Here is a 15144-nt window from a genome sequence, read left to right on the forward strand (position 1 = left end):
TATACTATATATAAATAATTATATATATATACACCATATACTCGAGTATGCCTGTAAACACATATAAAAATATATGTGTATATATACAAATACATGTATATACAAATATATGTATATATATATACAAATATATGTGTATATATATACATACACCATATACAAATATATATACAAATATATGTATATATTTATATATACAATATACAAATATACAAATATATATACTCGAGTATGCCCGTTTGTGCATGAGTCAGCATAGGGGCAGAGGGAGAGAATCTAGAGCAGACCCCCCACTGAGCGTGGAGCCTGCCCCATAAGGACCACTTCTATTTTATAGTCCCTCAGCTACTGCACAGTATATTTGACTTGAGAAAATTATGCCTAGAGAGAGTGTGCCTATGAATCCTTGTAGCCTAAGAAAAGGCATTAGTAAACATAAAGCATAAAGCTTATTGTTCAGAGAGTTTAACTTTTGAGCTGAAAGATAAAAGATCACAAAATTTCCATTTCTGCTGCGAGTATGAATCTTTGCAAATGGGCAGCCTGCAGAGAGGAGAGGGAGGGCTTGAAGGAGGTGCTGCCATTTTCTGGGCCTTTGTGACCTCTTCAGGGAGCTGTGAACCATTCCAATCAGGCGTCTTCATCATCACTTTCTTGGCAAGGACACATCACCTCTCTCGACTGGCAAGGTTCTTGGTCCATCAACTCTACTTCTTCTCATCTTTGCCTTTCTCTACTGCTTCATCAGCCTGCTGTGTCATGCTCTCTGTAGCCCTGCCGTATGGCTTTACCAACTTACTAAAGCTGGGTCATAGCTCCTGGAGCGTCTGTTGACTTTGTACTTTTCCTGCAAAGAATTACCCTAGGAGTATAAATAGAGACTTGTTGCGGTAAAAAAAAAAAAATATATATATATATATATATATATACATATATATATATTTTTTCAACTTTATAGTGTCAAATAAATGCATATGTTAATCATTCATATATAGCAGCTTTACAAAACGAATTCATATTATTTTCAAAATGATACTTTAGGAAGCCGGTATTGGGTCCAAAAAAATGATCTGAAGACATAATTTGACTTGTAGAATGTAGAGCAGTGATTTTAAAACTATTGAAACCCTCAGTTGTATTACAGAGTATCAATGAATAGAACAAGGAAGAGAGGACCGATCTGGTTGACCTGAGTGAGAACAGGGTAGTCTGTAACCTTGCCTGTTGTCCAGTTTCTGTTCTGATTCCCAGAGCAGCCAACTGGAGAGTCACTTATCTATTTGACCACCAGATATCAAAGTAAAATTATTACTAATAATTAAATTTGTCGTCGTTCAGAAATGTTGATGGCAATTTTTGGTGGTATGAGCGGTAGTTATTTATCATGGTTGAACATCTCCACATTTACCTGTTCCGTTTCTTATCACGTGGCTGATCAGAAATGTGCCTGGAACTGGTTTATGCGTATATAGTAGGAGAAATGTCATCTGTTCCTTCCAAGATATGTGCTTATAGCCTGAGGGAATTTTGACTCTAATTTCCATTTACTATGCCAAAGTGGGTATATTTATTTTATGTTGCCTTGTTCTTGGCATAAGAGTATTTTTATTTAACATTGCATTGTGTTATTATATGTCTTTGGTCAAAACAAGAGACTATTGTGCTTTGGTCTTTGTTGGATGGGTGACAGTTGTTAGAAGTGCAGGAGATTTTCTATTTTTTTTAAAGATTTTATTTATTTATTCATGAAAGACACAGAGAGAGAGAGAGAGAGAGGCAGAGACACAGGCAGAGGGAGAAGCAGGCTCCATCCAGGGAGCCTGACATGGGACTCGATCCGAGGTCTCCAGGATCACACCCTGGGCCAAAGGCAGACACTAAACTGCTGAGCCTCCCCGGGATTCCCTGAGATTTTCTATTTTAAAGTAGCAAACAAGGAGATCTATCTTTGTTGCATTTCTGGGAAGTTTGAATAATGACTAATTTTTAATCTTCTCAGATACGATTGTTTTAATTTGTGTTTTGTAAGTTGGGACAGTGTTTTAAGAATTTTATACCATATACTGGTCTTTTATAAAACAACATAATATATGAGAAAATTTAATGAGGACTCTTTTAAGTCTTATATAAACTAATTGAGATCTTGATATAATGAGGCCTTTCATTCTTTTATTGGTCAGGGTAATGCCAGCTGCTACAACAAACAAACCGCAAGTCTTCAATGGCTTTCAACCATCAAAAATTTAATTCTTAAATCATGTAACAGTCCAGTGGCTAACTGGTGATGTGACGTTAGCCAGTGATGTCCCTGGCTAACCTGTGGGCCTTCTTATACATGTCGATTCTGTGACCTAGATTCCTTTCACAGTGTGGCTTTGCCACTCTATAGATTTTCTGCAACTAGCTGTCAGGCGAAAAGGGGTAACGAGGCAGCCCGCTTTGGCCTTTAATTGCCCCATCAGTTGAGATCGAGGATAAGTTACCCTCTCACCCAAATACAAGAGAGTCTGGCAAATGTGGCCCGTGTGGGTAGCTCTTCCCAGGAACAATTTATACTTTGGAAAGAGGTACATAAATGTGTGGTTGGTGGTTATTTCATCCATACATCTGGATTTTAGGGACTCTCTTCCAAAGAACGGTTCCTGAGATGTTGCATTATTGTAATGTATTTCAGGCTAAATCCTGAGGAAAATAATGAAATTTTAAAAGGCATATCATAAAAACAGTGTAACAAAAATACGAATTGAACATTAGTGTGAAATTTAAGTTATTGTTCTTAAGATATTTTATCTTTTCAGCTATTTAATTTCTAACATTTTACTAGAAACCATTTTTTTTCTCCACTCAGACTTGCCCACTAATATCTTTATTATACCCATGATAAATATAAATAATTGTAGTATATCTGGAAGACATACTCTAAATCTCTAGAAAATGAGAGAAAGTGAGATGTAGCCATGTTAATCTTTTTGAATGAAACTCAAGCAAATGAAAATGTATTCTCAAGCTACATTTTGCCAAATAATTTTACTTAGCGATGAATTTATTCTAATAGGATAAAAAATTAAGTATTTTTAGGGATTGAACATTTACACTAATGTGTCTGATTGCTTATCACCCTGTGTTTCTGAATTGTAAGTTTTTGTTTTAGTTCTTTGTTCTATCTGGTGTTGCTGTACATTCTTCCCTCCTTACATTTTCCCGGGAGCTTCCTTCAGCCCTGCAGTCTTTTAATCTGTGTCTGTTCATTTCTTACATTTCTCTACAGGTCTCTCTGTCTTCTCTTTCTGTTTATGGACTTCTTCATCTGTGGACAATGGAGAATGGTGAGATTTAGATTAGACATCAGTAGTATTGAAATTTAAAATGCCTCAGAGACAACATCCGTAGCTTTGCCATGATCCTGTTAGGAGCAGAGGGCAGGTGTTTAATGCCTGAAATCAGTGGGATCACGGTGTACCTTTATGTGACAATCTGTTTGTCACATCTTTGTGTTCATCCTTGGCCCAGGAATTGTGATTAAGTTAGAACTGAACATGATTCTTCCTCTCGCTGTGTTTTTTTTTTTTTCTTTAAGCGACAACCCACACATTTCCCCTAACTCCTTGCTATGTCTCCTCAAGTGCATTTCTTTTCTGTCATCAACAGCCCAATTCCCACTCACCATGGATAACTAGAGATATAGTGATAGCACTAAATGACAATGAGGCAAAATCACTGAAAACACACAAAAGAATTCGTGAGTCCAGCCACCTGTAATCTAATTGTTTCAAGTCTGGAAAACTATCAAAAACACTTATTTGTAAATCAATTTGTGCTAGAAATGTCAGAAAACACATAGCCAGATAGGATAATTCAGCGCCCAGGGCTCTCTGGAGTGTTCTGTATGAGCAAGAGTCAGGGAAAGTATGTAAAAATGTATGGAAAAAAATCATGTGAATGAAAAAATATAGATTGATTTTCTTTAAGATATACTATTATCTTTTTGACTATAACACGTGACCGAAGTTATAAGAGTGACAAAACTAACAGCAGTATATAAACCGTGAATCAGCAAAAATTAATTGATTGATAGTGGATACAGAAGAGAGAAATAAAAGAGATGTTTGAGTCATTTCTGTGTCTGAGCTATAGAAAAGCTTTCAAGGTCTTCATAGGGTAATTATAAATAAAGTGTTAAGAATGATTCTGGAAAAAAACTTGGAATCAAGAGGTACTTAGTATAATTTTAAATACTTTGTGTTGAGATGAATCACAGTTCCATTTCAATTATATATGAATAAATAGTGCCTAGTTTATTAATAGAATTGAAAACAATTAGAAAATTGTTTACTTTCTTTTTGTATCTCACAAATTAAGAAGTTTACCATGTTCTTGCTCTTCTTAATCTTTCCTTCCCCCCTTTTTCCTGAATGTCACATACATGTGTTAAAATCTTAATGATTTTTAAATAGAAACTGTGAAATGGGATCCCTGGATGGCTCAGCAGTTTAGCACCTGCCTTTGGCCCAGGGTGTGATCCTGGGGTCCTGGGATCGAGTTCCGCGTCGGGCTCCCTGCATGGAGCCTGCTTCTCCCTCTGCCTGTGTCTCTGTCCCTCTCTCTCTCTCTCTGTCTCTCATAAATAATTAAAATCTTAAAAAAAAAAAGAAATTGTGAAACATCAGTCACTTCCCTCCTTAGAAGATTCTTGAACACAAAAAGAGCAGGCTTTAAGATTGTCATCATGCCCAGTCCCACGGCTCAAAGACAATTTTAGATGCCCCAGGATCAATGCGTTCTGTGGTCTCGATTGTATGCACCGCGACACTGAGGATTGTGTGGAACTCCTTTTGGTTCACAAAATCAGAAAATTTTGATCAAGTTAGAAAACAATTTTAGGAATATTCTAAATTCAAGTGATTACTAAATTACTCATATGGTTTGAACCTCAGAAATCCCTATAGCTTCAGGTATCCTCAGATCTCTGGAGAATCAAGCTAGGTTTTCTCATTTGGTGTTTGTAGCAAGAGTCAACATAAACCCTTGGAAACAGTGGTCATTTCTGATGCTCTATCACAGTTGTAGAGCACATTAAAAAATGCATCCCATGGTATATTTATTATTTGCAAGTTTATTCATGAGAACTATGTGGAACCTAGAGAAATACACTTGGCTCATAACGTGTCACATCGTCACATTCAGTTTTCTGATATTTGTATCATACAGAATAAAACACATGTCTGTCAGCACCTGAGAATCCCAGGGACCTCGTGCGTGGAGTTAGAGCAAGTACAAAGTAGGGGTGATATGGGGAAAGATATATGGTAAATGTGGAGCTTAGAGCTGAAAGATGTAGGCTCAAGTTTCAACCCTCCCACTTACTATTTTTGTGACCTTGACCACATCACTGAACCTTTCTGAGCCTTCTGGTTCTCATGTTTGAAAAGGGTGGGAACAATTTTGACAACCTCTTATTTGATTGTTGAGAATTTTGTTTCTTATTCGTCTATACTCTCTCTCATTCCACAAAGGATTTGGAATGACGTGTGTATATTTGAAGATAACGTCTATTTGTCAGTGCTTTGTAGATTATACAAATATAAGCTACCAGACATTATTTTCGGGACCCTTTGGATTCCACTTCATTCCTTACAATGAAGTGCTTTTAAGCAGATGTTCCAGAGACTTCCATTTAATAATTTCTAAGAAAACAAGTATTTATCCATGTGTGACATAGACTGGTTATAGGTACGGATTTAAAATAAGCCCACATACCCTCATGTGTTTGCATCGGGGGAAAAAATAAAATAAAAAAATAAATAAATAAAAAATAAATAAAATAAAATAAAATAAAATAAAATAAAATAAAATAAATAAGCCCACAGGAAAGGAAGACTGTCCAAGACCTTTTGATTGAAAACTAAGGGCAGCTAATAAAATTATTGGATTCTCACATACTTAATGGCCTTTAATTGAAAAGACTTTGTATAATGACTAGAGGTCTTAAGGATTAAGTAACTCTTTTCTTGTTAATCATAACAGGCATGCACAAACATTCACAAAAGAGTAGAACTCAGAGGGATGAGTTATTTTTATTCAGCTTAAAGACCATGCTTTCGGTGCACTTGGAATTGGAGGATACCTCACAGTAACACAGAGGCTTTGAAGTATCAGTGGTCTACTAGTCCCTTTAATTCATTTTATTATCACGTGCCATTTGCCTTAATCTTGAGTTACTAACTGTGCTTATCTGCCCTCTGCATCTAAAGCCTCCAGAAAGATTGCTCTGGCATGGCCTAATAGCTTTTATCAGCTCACCTAGTGGCTCTTAAGCTTTGATGCTTGAAACCCAGGAGTTAACCACATGGTGCCAAGCCCTTCTGAACACGTCAACTGCTTTCCTTGGTAATTGATTGCTGTTTATGCCAAGGCAGCCGCAAGCTCTTCTCCTCCTTCCCTTTGTCAAAATGCAGTGGAACTGGAGCACAGAAGACATTGGCTTATTTGCCACACCCCCTCCAATTCCCATGGCTTAATTTTCTGAGAGAGGAATTCCTGGCATGTTGTGAATTGCAACAAGGTTGGACCCTTTCTTACTTTTGTCTTATCGTTTAGGTTCCTTTGACTCCCCCCCCCCCCCAGAATCTATATAGTATATCTGGCTGATAGTAAATTTGTTAATAATCTATACATTTCAGCTTCTCTGACAAACATGCTTGCTTTTCCTCCTCTTCTGCAAAAATTGTCTAGGGAAATTTATTAGGTGAGCTTCTGTTGTCTTTTGAATCTACCCCCAAATTTTCTAAACATTGAAACTTTTTTTCAAAAGTTCATCCACTTTCTCATTCATTTGGGGAATATAAAAAATAGTGAAAGGTAATAAAGGGGAAAGGAGAAGAAATGGGTAGGAAATATCAGAAAGGGAGACAGAACATGAGACTCCTAACTCTGGGAAGCGAACTAGGGGTGGTGGAAGGGGAAATGGGTGGGGGGTGGAGGTGACTGGGTGGCGGACACTGAGGTGGGCACTAGATGGGATGAGCACTGGGTGTTATTCTGTATTTTGACAAATTGAACACCAATAAAAAATAAATTTATTAAAAAAAAAGTTCATCCACTTGACCTTAAAGCTCATGTTACACAAAAAAATTGTAAAAGTCACGGAATAACTTTTTTCCCTCCTTTATGGTAAGTAAAACTGCATTATTGGTCTTGATAAGAGTTTTGCAAAGCTCTTATATATGATTGTAAACAATTATGATTTCAACAATTATGATTTCTCTGAAAATTAAGAGTTAAGAGATTGAGGACCCACATGCATGAGAAAGAGAGTACATCTTAGTGGTTAATAAGCTGTGCCTTGAGCTAGGATTGATCAGTTGACTTCTGGGTTTCTACTTACCAGTTCTGTATCTTTAAACAATTATTTAGACTCTCTTAGACTTAATTTCCTCATATACAAAATGGTGATGATGCTCCTAACTCACAGGATTTTCTGAAGATAAAATGAGGCAAATATGTAAAGTACCTTATAAAATATCAGGCACATAACAGCCACCAAGTTAATGGCAGTAGCTAGTGCTATAGTTTTTGTCATTGACAAGTGGAGAAAAAAAAGTTGGATTTTTTTTTTTTTAGGATTTCCTTCTGCTAAAACCAATTCAGAAAACATCCCTCAGACATACCATTATTTTGAAGCAGGAAGAGGGGAGGTTGCCTTGGAAAAGCCCAGCTGAGGCTAGATTCTATGCTGGGAGGGTCACAGCCCAGATTTCAGACTGACTTCCCCTGCTAATTTGCAGCGTCATCTGATGGGACTTGTCCTGGACAGGCTAGTTACTTCACTGCACTTAACAATGTCACCTCAGTTTTTATTAACAGAAAACTTTATACTTCTTAATCCCATTCTTGCGAGGAATAGAGAGCCTCTCTCCCCCGCCTCCCTCCCTGCTTCTCTCCTCCAGAGAAGGAGCTTAACACACCATTTGGGATGTTAAAAAAAAAAAAAACAGAAAAGATTCAAGTTTAAAATCATACAGTGAATGTTTGAAAAGCTGCACATATACCTGCAAGTTCGCCTTCTTAGCCCTTTGCATTTACGTATAGTCTTTCTTTCGAAGAAACAGAACTCCTCTTTAGTATGCCTTATGCCACTCAGTCCTTTGTATTTAATTGGCCTAGTGATTTCCTCTGCTGAAATTTAGCATTTATCAATCACAACTAGCAATGCATGTTACGGTGCTAACTGAAAATTCCACAAGACCCTCTTCACACTGGGGAAGGGGAACATCTGCTACTTTTATATCAGGATGCCAGGATTTAGAGGTCAATGTGTTTCCCCATCAAGGCTTCAGGCTTTGGGGATCAGGGGAAGTGAAAGGCTCCAAGCAGCATAATGAATGGCAGTTGCTGACTGGCTAGCTTTGCCTGTTCTCAACAGGGAATAGTGCTGTTCAGCATAATGAGCTGGGACTTTGTGTGCTAAACATACCCAGCTTGGGGAGAGAGGCAGGCTGTGCCTTTTTTTTTCCCCCTCCCAGCTCTGAGCTGTATTTTCATCTTGGAAGAAATTATATTGAGGTCTTCATTAGTGGCACCCAGCAGGGTCTAAGGCCCCATGAGGGCTGATAAGCTGTATGGCTAAAAAACCCATCAGCCTTTGTGCAGGGAGCTGAAGGTTTAAGTTGCTTGAACTGGAAAGAGTCTGAAGAGGTGATTATGTTAAGCAAGTAATGTGTATCGGTAACATGGAATCAAATTATTAGGGTCAGTAACTCCTGGCTTTGCCAGTGCATTAAATGAAGACATAACATTGCATTTGTGCTGGGTACTTCTTGATGCCACAGAGTGTCAGCACTGTCCGGTCATATGTACTTCACAGCATGTCACCTCTAATTTCATGGGATTATCTGCACTGTTGCTTTAATAGATACTCATGATCTGGAGCTTCCTTTGAACTCACAGCAGGGCAGTGCAAAGTCATTACTGTGAGCGCTTCTGTGCTTTTTGCGTTATATATAAAATTATCATCACTATCATTTAGAATGGTAGATCTATCTTGCTCTCATGCATCCCAAAGTGTACGACTTATTTGCTGATAAGGGAAGCTATCTAAGGCGGAAAGCTGAATGGGAAAGATCTTCTTGGGGTCTAGCATTAGAAAGGTGTCAAGGCAGTCAGTTAGTATTAGAAAGGTATATAGACCCATGGTTCTCCAAGCGCGGTCCCCCGGCCAGCAGCAGCACAATTGCCCAGGAACTTGTTAGAAAGGCAAATCCTACTGAATCAGAAACTCTGAGGTGGGATCAGCAAACTGTTTCAACAAGCCTTCCAGGTGATGCATGATCGAGTGTGAGAAACACTGCTGTAGCATTTGTGGAGTACAAGAGTGGGATGGCCCCATATGTTCTGAGGGTAGTGCAGTAGACAAGACAAATGAAGTATCTGTTCCCATGGACCTTATTAAATTACAAAGGACTGTAGCACTTCACCCTGATAAAATATGCATACTCAACAGAGGCTATAATTATCATACATACTATTTTATTCTTTGTTTGAATTAGCCTGTTATCGTACCGTCTTTGCTTTCAGAGAATGACTAACAAAAGATAACTAATAAGCAATTCCTTTGTGCATTTCAGAACCATCCCCCTTGCAATATGTATATCCATGGCCATCGTCACCATTGGCTACGTGCTAACAAATGTGGCCTACTTTACGACCATTAGTGCCGAGGAACTCTTGCTTTCAAATGCAGTGGCGGTGGTAAGTCCAAGTTGGGAAAATGCCAATTTGAATTTAGGTTAATGAGTTGATGCAATTTTATAGTAGTTCCCTCCAGCAGAAAGTGTTTTGAAATTCAGTAATCTCTTCTTGACCTGAATGATAATGAGCATTTAAAAAATTTAGAAGACACCTTAGCATATTCCATTTAACTGATATAGCCAGAGTCCTATATGATTTCTTGGCACTGTTCATTTCATATAAAACGTTTCCCCATATTCATGCTTGAAAACATATTTCCATGTGTGCGTGTGGAATAGAAGAAAACATTCTTCCAACATGACTTGCAGGATAGGTGGGCAGTTACTGAATTTAAACGAATGTATTTTTTGGTCTGCAAATTGCAATTTATTCTGTACTCCTTCCTGTTTGTAAACTTTTTTTTTTTTTTAGAAAGATTTATTTATTCATTAGAGACACAGAGACAGAGAGAGAGAGAGAGAGAGAGAGAGTGAGGCAGAGGGAGAAGCAGGCTTCCTGCAGGGAACCTGATGCAGGACTCGATCCCAGACTCCAGGATCATACCCTGGGCTGAAGGCAGGGGCTAAACCGCTGAGCCACCCAGGATCCCCAGTTTGTAAACTTTTCAAACTTAAAATCTTTGTTTGTTTCCCCACAGTGCCACTTAAGAATTTCCAAGGGACCATATGTGTTTGTTTTTTTCTACTATATCCTTTTGAATACCAATAATGGGATATTATTAATTTTTGGAAATACTGAGTTATTCAAAGTTAAACATGTCATTGCTCTAGCACTTCTCAGAATATTAAAGATGCTAATGTGCATTTTTAACTCCCTAAGAAGCGGAGACTCATAATTTTACAGCATTTTCCAAAAATTTACTTGACCCCAGGACCATCTTTGCCCTCAAAGGTCATGTTATGAGACTGTCAATCTGTGACACATACTTTTAGTTTTGTATAAAAACTTAACTGGCAAGAAAGCATTTATTCATGACCTCATAACAATGAAGAGTGAAAAAGTAACTTCCCATCACCAGATGTCAGTTCCTTTTAAAAGAGTCACTATTACCTCATGTGGACAACATCCACAGGGGACAAATTATCTCATTTCATGGGAATCTATGTACGTGTTCACTGTATTAAAAAGAGACTTTCCCGCTGCCATAAGTCCCACCAGACAAGCCAGTGTCCAGAGCTTACTGATGTCGGGTCAGTCGTCGCATCTTACTAGACAAAGGGCAGCACTTACTTTTAGAGTGTGATGTGGTCCATTAATTACACAGCACCGGCTGCATCAAGGACAACTAAAGAATCCCACATAGTTGTTTTGTTTTGTTTTGTTTTTTAAATACATCCTTAATGGAGATTTGCAGTATTGTATATGCCATGGCGGAAAAGGAAATTTTGGAAGTCTTGTTTATCTTTTGTATATTCTGTGGCTCGACTTTCGCAGACCTGTATATGTATTCCAGCCTTTTTTTAATGGGAAACCACGGAAGGAATTGGCCGATCCCTGAGAGGGAGAGAGTGGCTCAATAAACAGACATTCAGCTAATGTGATTATTCTGGGCAAAAGATTTTCAGAACCGCTTGTATATGCGGTATAAATGATTAAGTCATCGATTATGTCTCTCTGGACCTCTGTGTTGTAACAGGGGGATTGGTAGATGAAACAAGTATCTGTGACACTTCTCAGGGTACATTTGTAATTCGCTGTAAAAATGTGGCTTTCTAGGCTAAAGGGAAGGCATTTTACAGAAGGATTTCTGTCTCTAATAGGAGAACTTCTGAACTGAGCTTTTCCTACTTACCAGAATCAGAGATGATAGATATCATGGTTGATAAAGATTCAATAAATGGATCATTGCATTATGAAAGTAGAGAGAAGGTGCTTGTTTAGACTCTTGCCCATAGTTTTGCAACAAGCAATGCCATGGTGCCTGCTTTTGATTATTGTCCAAGAAGTCAGTCTGACCCTAACCAAAAAGAAAGATTATAAAACGTACACGTATCAGCAGGCCAAGAGAAAGTCATAGAACGAGTTTGGCCTAAATTGTTTCATTTTATTCCACTTTCTGGCAGAGCATTAATTTGCTTCATTCTGTCTTTCACTAGACCTTTTCTGAGCGGCTACTGGGAAATTTCTCATTAGCAGTCCCGATCTTTGTTGCCCTCTCCTGCTTTGGCTCCATGAATGGTGGTGTGTTTGCTGTCTCCAGGTGAGTGAGTTCAAGCATTTCTAGAAATGCATTTCTGTTTTTGAGATTGGCTGTGATGAGAGTAGTTTTAAAAGGAAAAGAAATAGTGCCTGCAAAGCTGTTGTTTTTAAAGAGACATGTAAGATCGAAGTCTTCGTCTGAGCATCGGTAGCATGGCTCATTCTGCCCATTAGAGGGCACTGCTTGTCTACTCATAGTCTACGCTGCAGCTGGGCATAGAACAATTTTTCTTTCTTTTCTTTCTTTCTTTCTTTCTTTCTTTCTTTCTTTCTTTCTTTCTTTCTTTCTTTCTTTCTTATTTTTTTTAAATAGAATGTCTGCAGAGTTCAACAACAGCATTTTATTTCTGGTGATAAAATCTTTTGTTTCTCTAAAGGTGACAAGAAAAAAGTAAAGTAAGAGACACCAGAAATCACCACCCCGCCATCTGTATCCCTTTGGTTTTGTTTGCTGCAAAAGTCCCTTTTATTTTACCATAAGATTAAGATCCAATCAGAAAAATGTAACTGTTATGTGTGTGTACACGTGCATGTCTGTGCGTACACACATTTGCATGTGTGTGTACATTGGACTGGATTGGATTGACAGCACACGTACGACACTCGGAACCTAGAACTATTTATATGTAGGGAGAGCTATGCTGAGTTGGATGTTGCTATTGTTTCTCCTCAAAGAATAAGATAAATGTTGGCAGATTTTATAAAATTCGAAGTCAGGTTTCTTTTGATGCTTCTCTGCCTTACCGGGACAGTGGAACCTGAATAATCACCTAAGAAATGTCAAACCAGTTGCTATAATAGTAGATGCAAGTTTTCTCTTAGATTTCTGGATTTTTCCCTTTGAAATGATCAATTTTACAGTCAATTCCACCCACATTTTTCTCCCATCAGGTTATTCTATGTTGCGTCTCGAGAGGGTCAACTTCCAGAAATCCTCTCCATGATTCATGTCCGCAAGCACACTCCTCTGCCAGCTGTTATTGTTTTGGTAATGCATATTAAAAAGTATACCTAGATATAAGCTTGAATAACAGGTTAGCGAAGAGGATTTCAAAGCAGAATTTAGATAGTGCTTTACTTTCCTGTTCATTGCTAAATTGGCTCTGTGTATATCTTGGTGGAGTTTGGGAGGCAAGATATTTTCCATTGCTTCCCTTTATTCAGTATTTCTGATGCATATTTGATGCTTTGGGACCCATCACTTCTTTTTCCCCTTTGTAGAAACTCGCGAGGTCTAAGGGAAATGATTAGACCTGGCTCCTGTCCTCGACACAGAGCCTCACAGAAAAGGATGTAGAGCAACAAGTCCCAGTTCTGCATACTGAAAGTGAAGCTGAAAGCCCCAGTCCCAAAACACCTAGAGGTACATCATAGTATCATAGGCACCTTATAATGAGTTGCATACAAAATTATAGAAAAAAAAATCGCTGAAGCCCTAGGCACTGCAGTGATTCTGTGATTAAAAGTGAGATATTTGAGAGCAACTCTAAAGGGAAGAAGGAAAAAGCACCACAGCTGAAATTTGAGTTGTAGAATTCTTAACGCAAGGTGTTCGTGAAGTGTGGGACACACATGGCTGTGTCAGGAGTAGAAGTCCTCAAATACCCATTGGCAACGTTCTGTTTGTTTTTACCTGCTATTTGGTAATATTTTTGTCAAGTGGACTTGGCTGTCAGGAGCACCATAGACTATATTGGACATTCTGTTTCATGCATTTGTGTCATTATGTTTCCTTGAAAACTCTCCGGAAAGTGTGCGTACGCTCTGTGCGGAATCTGGAAGTCAACGTCACTTGTGGGAACAGAATGTACTATTCCGTGAAGAGGGCTTTCATTTTGAGCCTCTGCTATCAGTGGAGCTGTCCTTGGCATGTGGAGCTGCAGAGACTCGCTAGGCTGATCTCTGGGCTTCCTTCTTTTCTGTGGTCTTGAGGGTCACACCTGGCAAGCACACGGGGAGAGCAAGTGTTGAGGAAGGAGAGGTCAATAATTTGCATTCAGGAGACGACAGAGTCACTGAGAGGTGGCTGTGTTTCCTGAGTGTGTGTAGCCAAGGGCTTGTCAGGAACCATTTACAGAGCTCTCTGTGAATTTTCTAATTGGGTACACTTGATTTTCAGTCTTAGTTATTCGCTTCTCATCTCAGTCTCTGGGTCTTTAAATGTAAGTCAGTGAATATCCGGTGTTTTACACTTTGGAAACACGCTCTCTTCTCTCAGATGAAAACACACACACACACACACACACACACACAACCGCACAAGTGAAAACTGAACATCTGTATAAAATTCCACTTGATTAAGTGGTAATGATGATGCTCTTCCCAGGCTGTTACTGGTGCGTAATGGGGTATAAGAGCAGAATAGAGATAGGAAGTCAGTCGAATATAGGTTTTTAATCACTGTCGTAGTTTATCCGTATAACTAATCATATGAAAAGGGTAATCGTAATGTGTAGTGATGTTATTGTTTGTTACCAGCTGTGTTCTCTTTTGACTCACCGAGCATGGTTTTTCTCCCCTTTCCCCCTTAGCACCCTTTGACGATGATAATGCTCTTCTCTGGGGACCTCTACAGTCTTTTGAATTTCCTCAGTTTTGCCAGGTGGCTTTTTATTGGGCTGGCAGTTGCTGGGCTGATTTATCTTCGATACAAACGCCCAGATATGCATCGTCCTTTCAAGGTAACCTCAGTAATCTTGATGGGTTTCCATAAATCTTTCTTCTAATACCTAGTCTTCCCGTTGTCATAACTTGATGATGGGGAGCTTGGGTGGGGGCAGCATCCTCTGGAATCAAATGTTTAACTCTCGCAGTTAGTGCCTTGATGTTGGATTTATGTTAGCTTGGAAAAATAACTCATCAGGTCATTTATGTGATGTATACCCAACTTTTTATGTCACTTTTCTGAAAAATGTTGCTTTTTCTTGGATGTGTCTAATGACCCGACGTGTTCAAAGTGTGGGATATGGGATACTCGTGTCTGTCCGCTGAGTAATTGTGGATAGGCGTGCTGAGCCGGGGCGGAGGGATACCTGCAGAATTGCCACCAATTGAAACTCTAAAAAAGACCCTGCTTTACAAAACAGGCGTTTTTAAGTATTCTTAAATGTTATGACTTATTACGTTGTTCTTTTTCTACATTATATGGTCTAGAAGGAATAAGAGTGTGAATACACAGGGCGTGTGAAAATGTATGAA

At 38.7% G+C, this 15144-nt stretch overlaps 1 protein-coding gene across 2 annotated transcripts in view; it reads left to right on the forward strand.

Moving 5' to 3' along the window:
- The window catches only part of SLC7A11 (solute carrier family 7 member 11), an 83421-nt gene that overhangs the window by 52593 nt on the left and 15684 nt on the right, over positions 1 to 15144 (forward strand). For both annotated transcript variants that reach the window (XM_077861017.1, XM_077861018.1), the window contains exons 7-10: positions 9624 to 9747; positions 11844 to 11947; positions 12838 to 12934; positions 14478 to 14627. In XM_077861017.1, coding sequence (XP_077717143.1) covers positions 9624 to 9747; positions 11844 to 11947; positions 12838 to 12934; positions 14478 to 14627 — 475 coding nt within the window. The remainder of the gene's footprint in view (positions 1 to 9623; positions 9748 to 11843; positions 11948 to 12837; positions 12935 to 14477; positions 14628 to 15144) is intronic.

The sequence above is a fragment of the Canis aureus genome, chromosome 20, assembly GCF_053574225.1.
Source record: "Canis aureus isolate CA01 chromosome 20, VMU_Caureus_v.1.0, whole genome shotgun sequence".
NCBI classification, from domain to species: domain Eukaryota; kingdom Metazoa; phylum Chordata; class Mammalia; order Carnivora; family Canidae; genus Canis; species Canis aureus.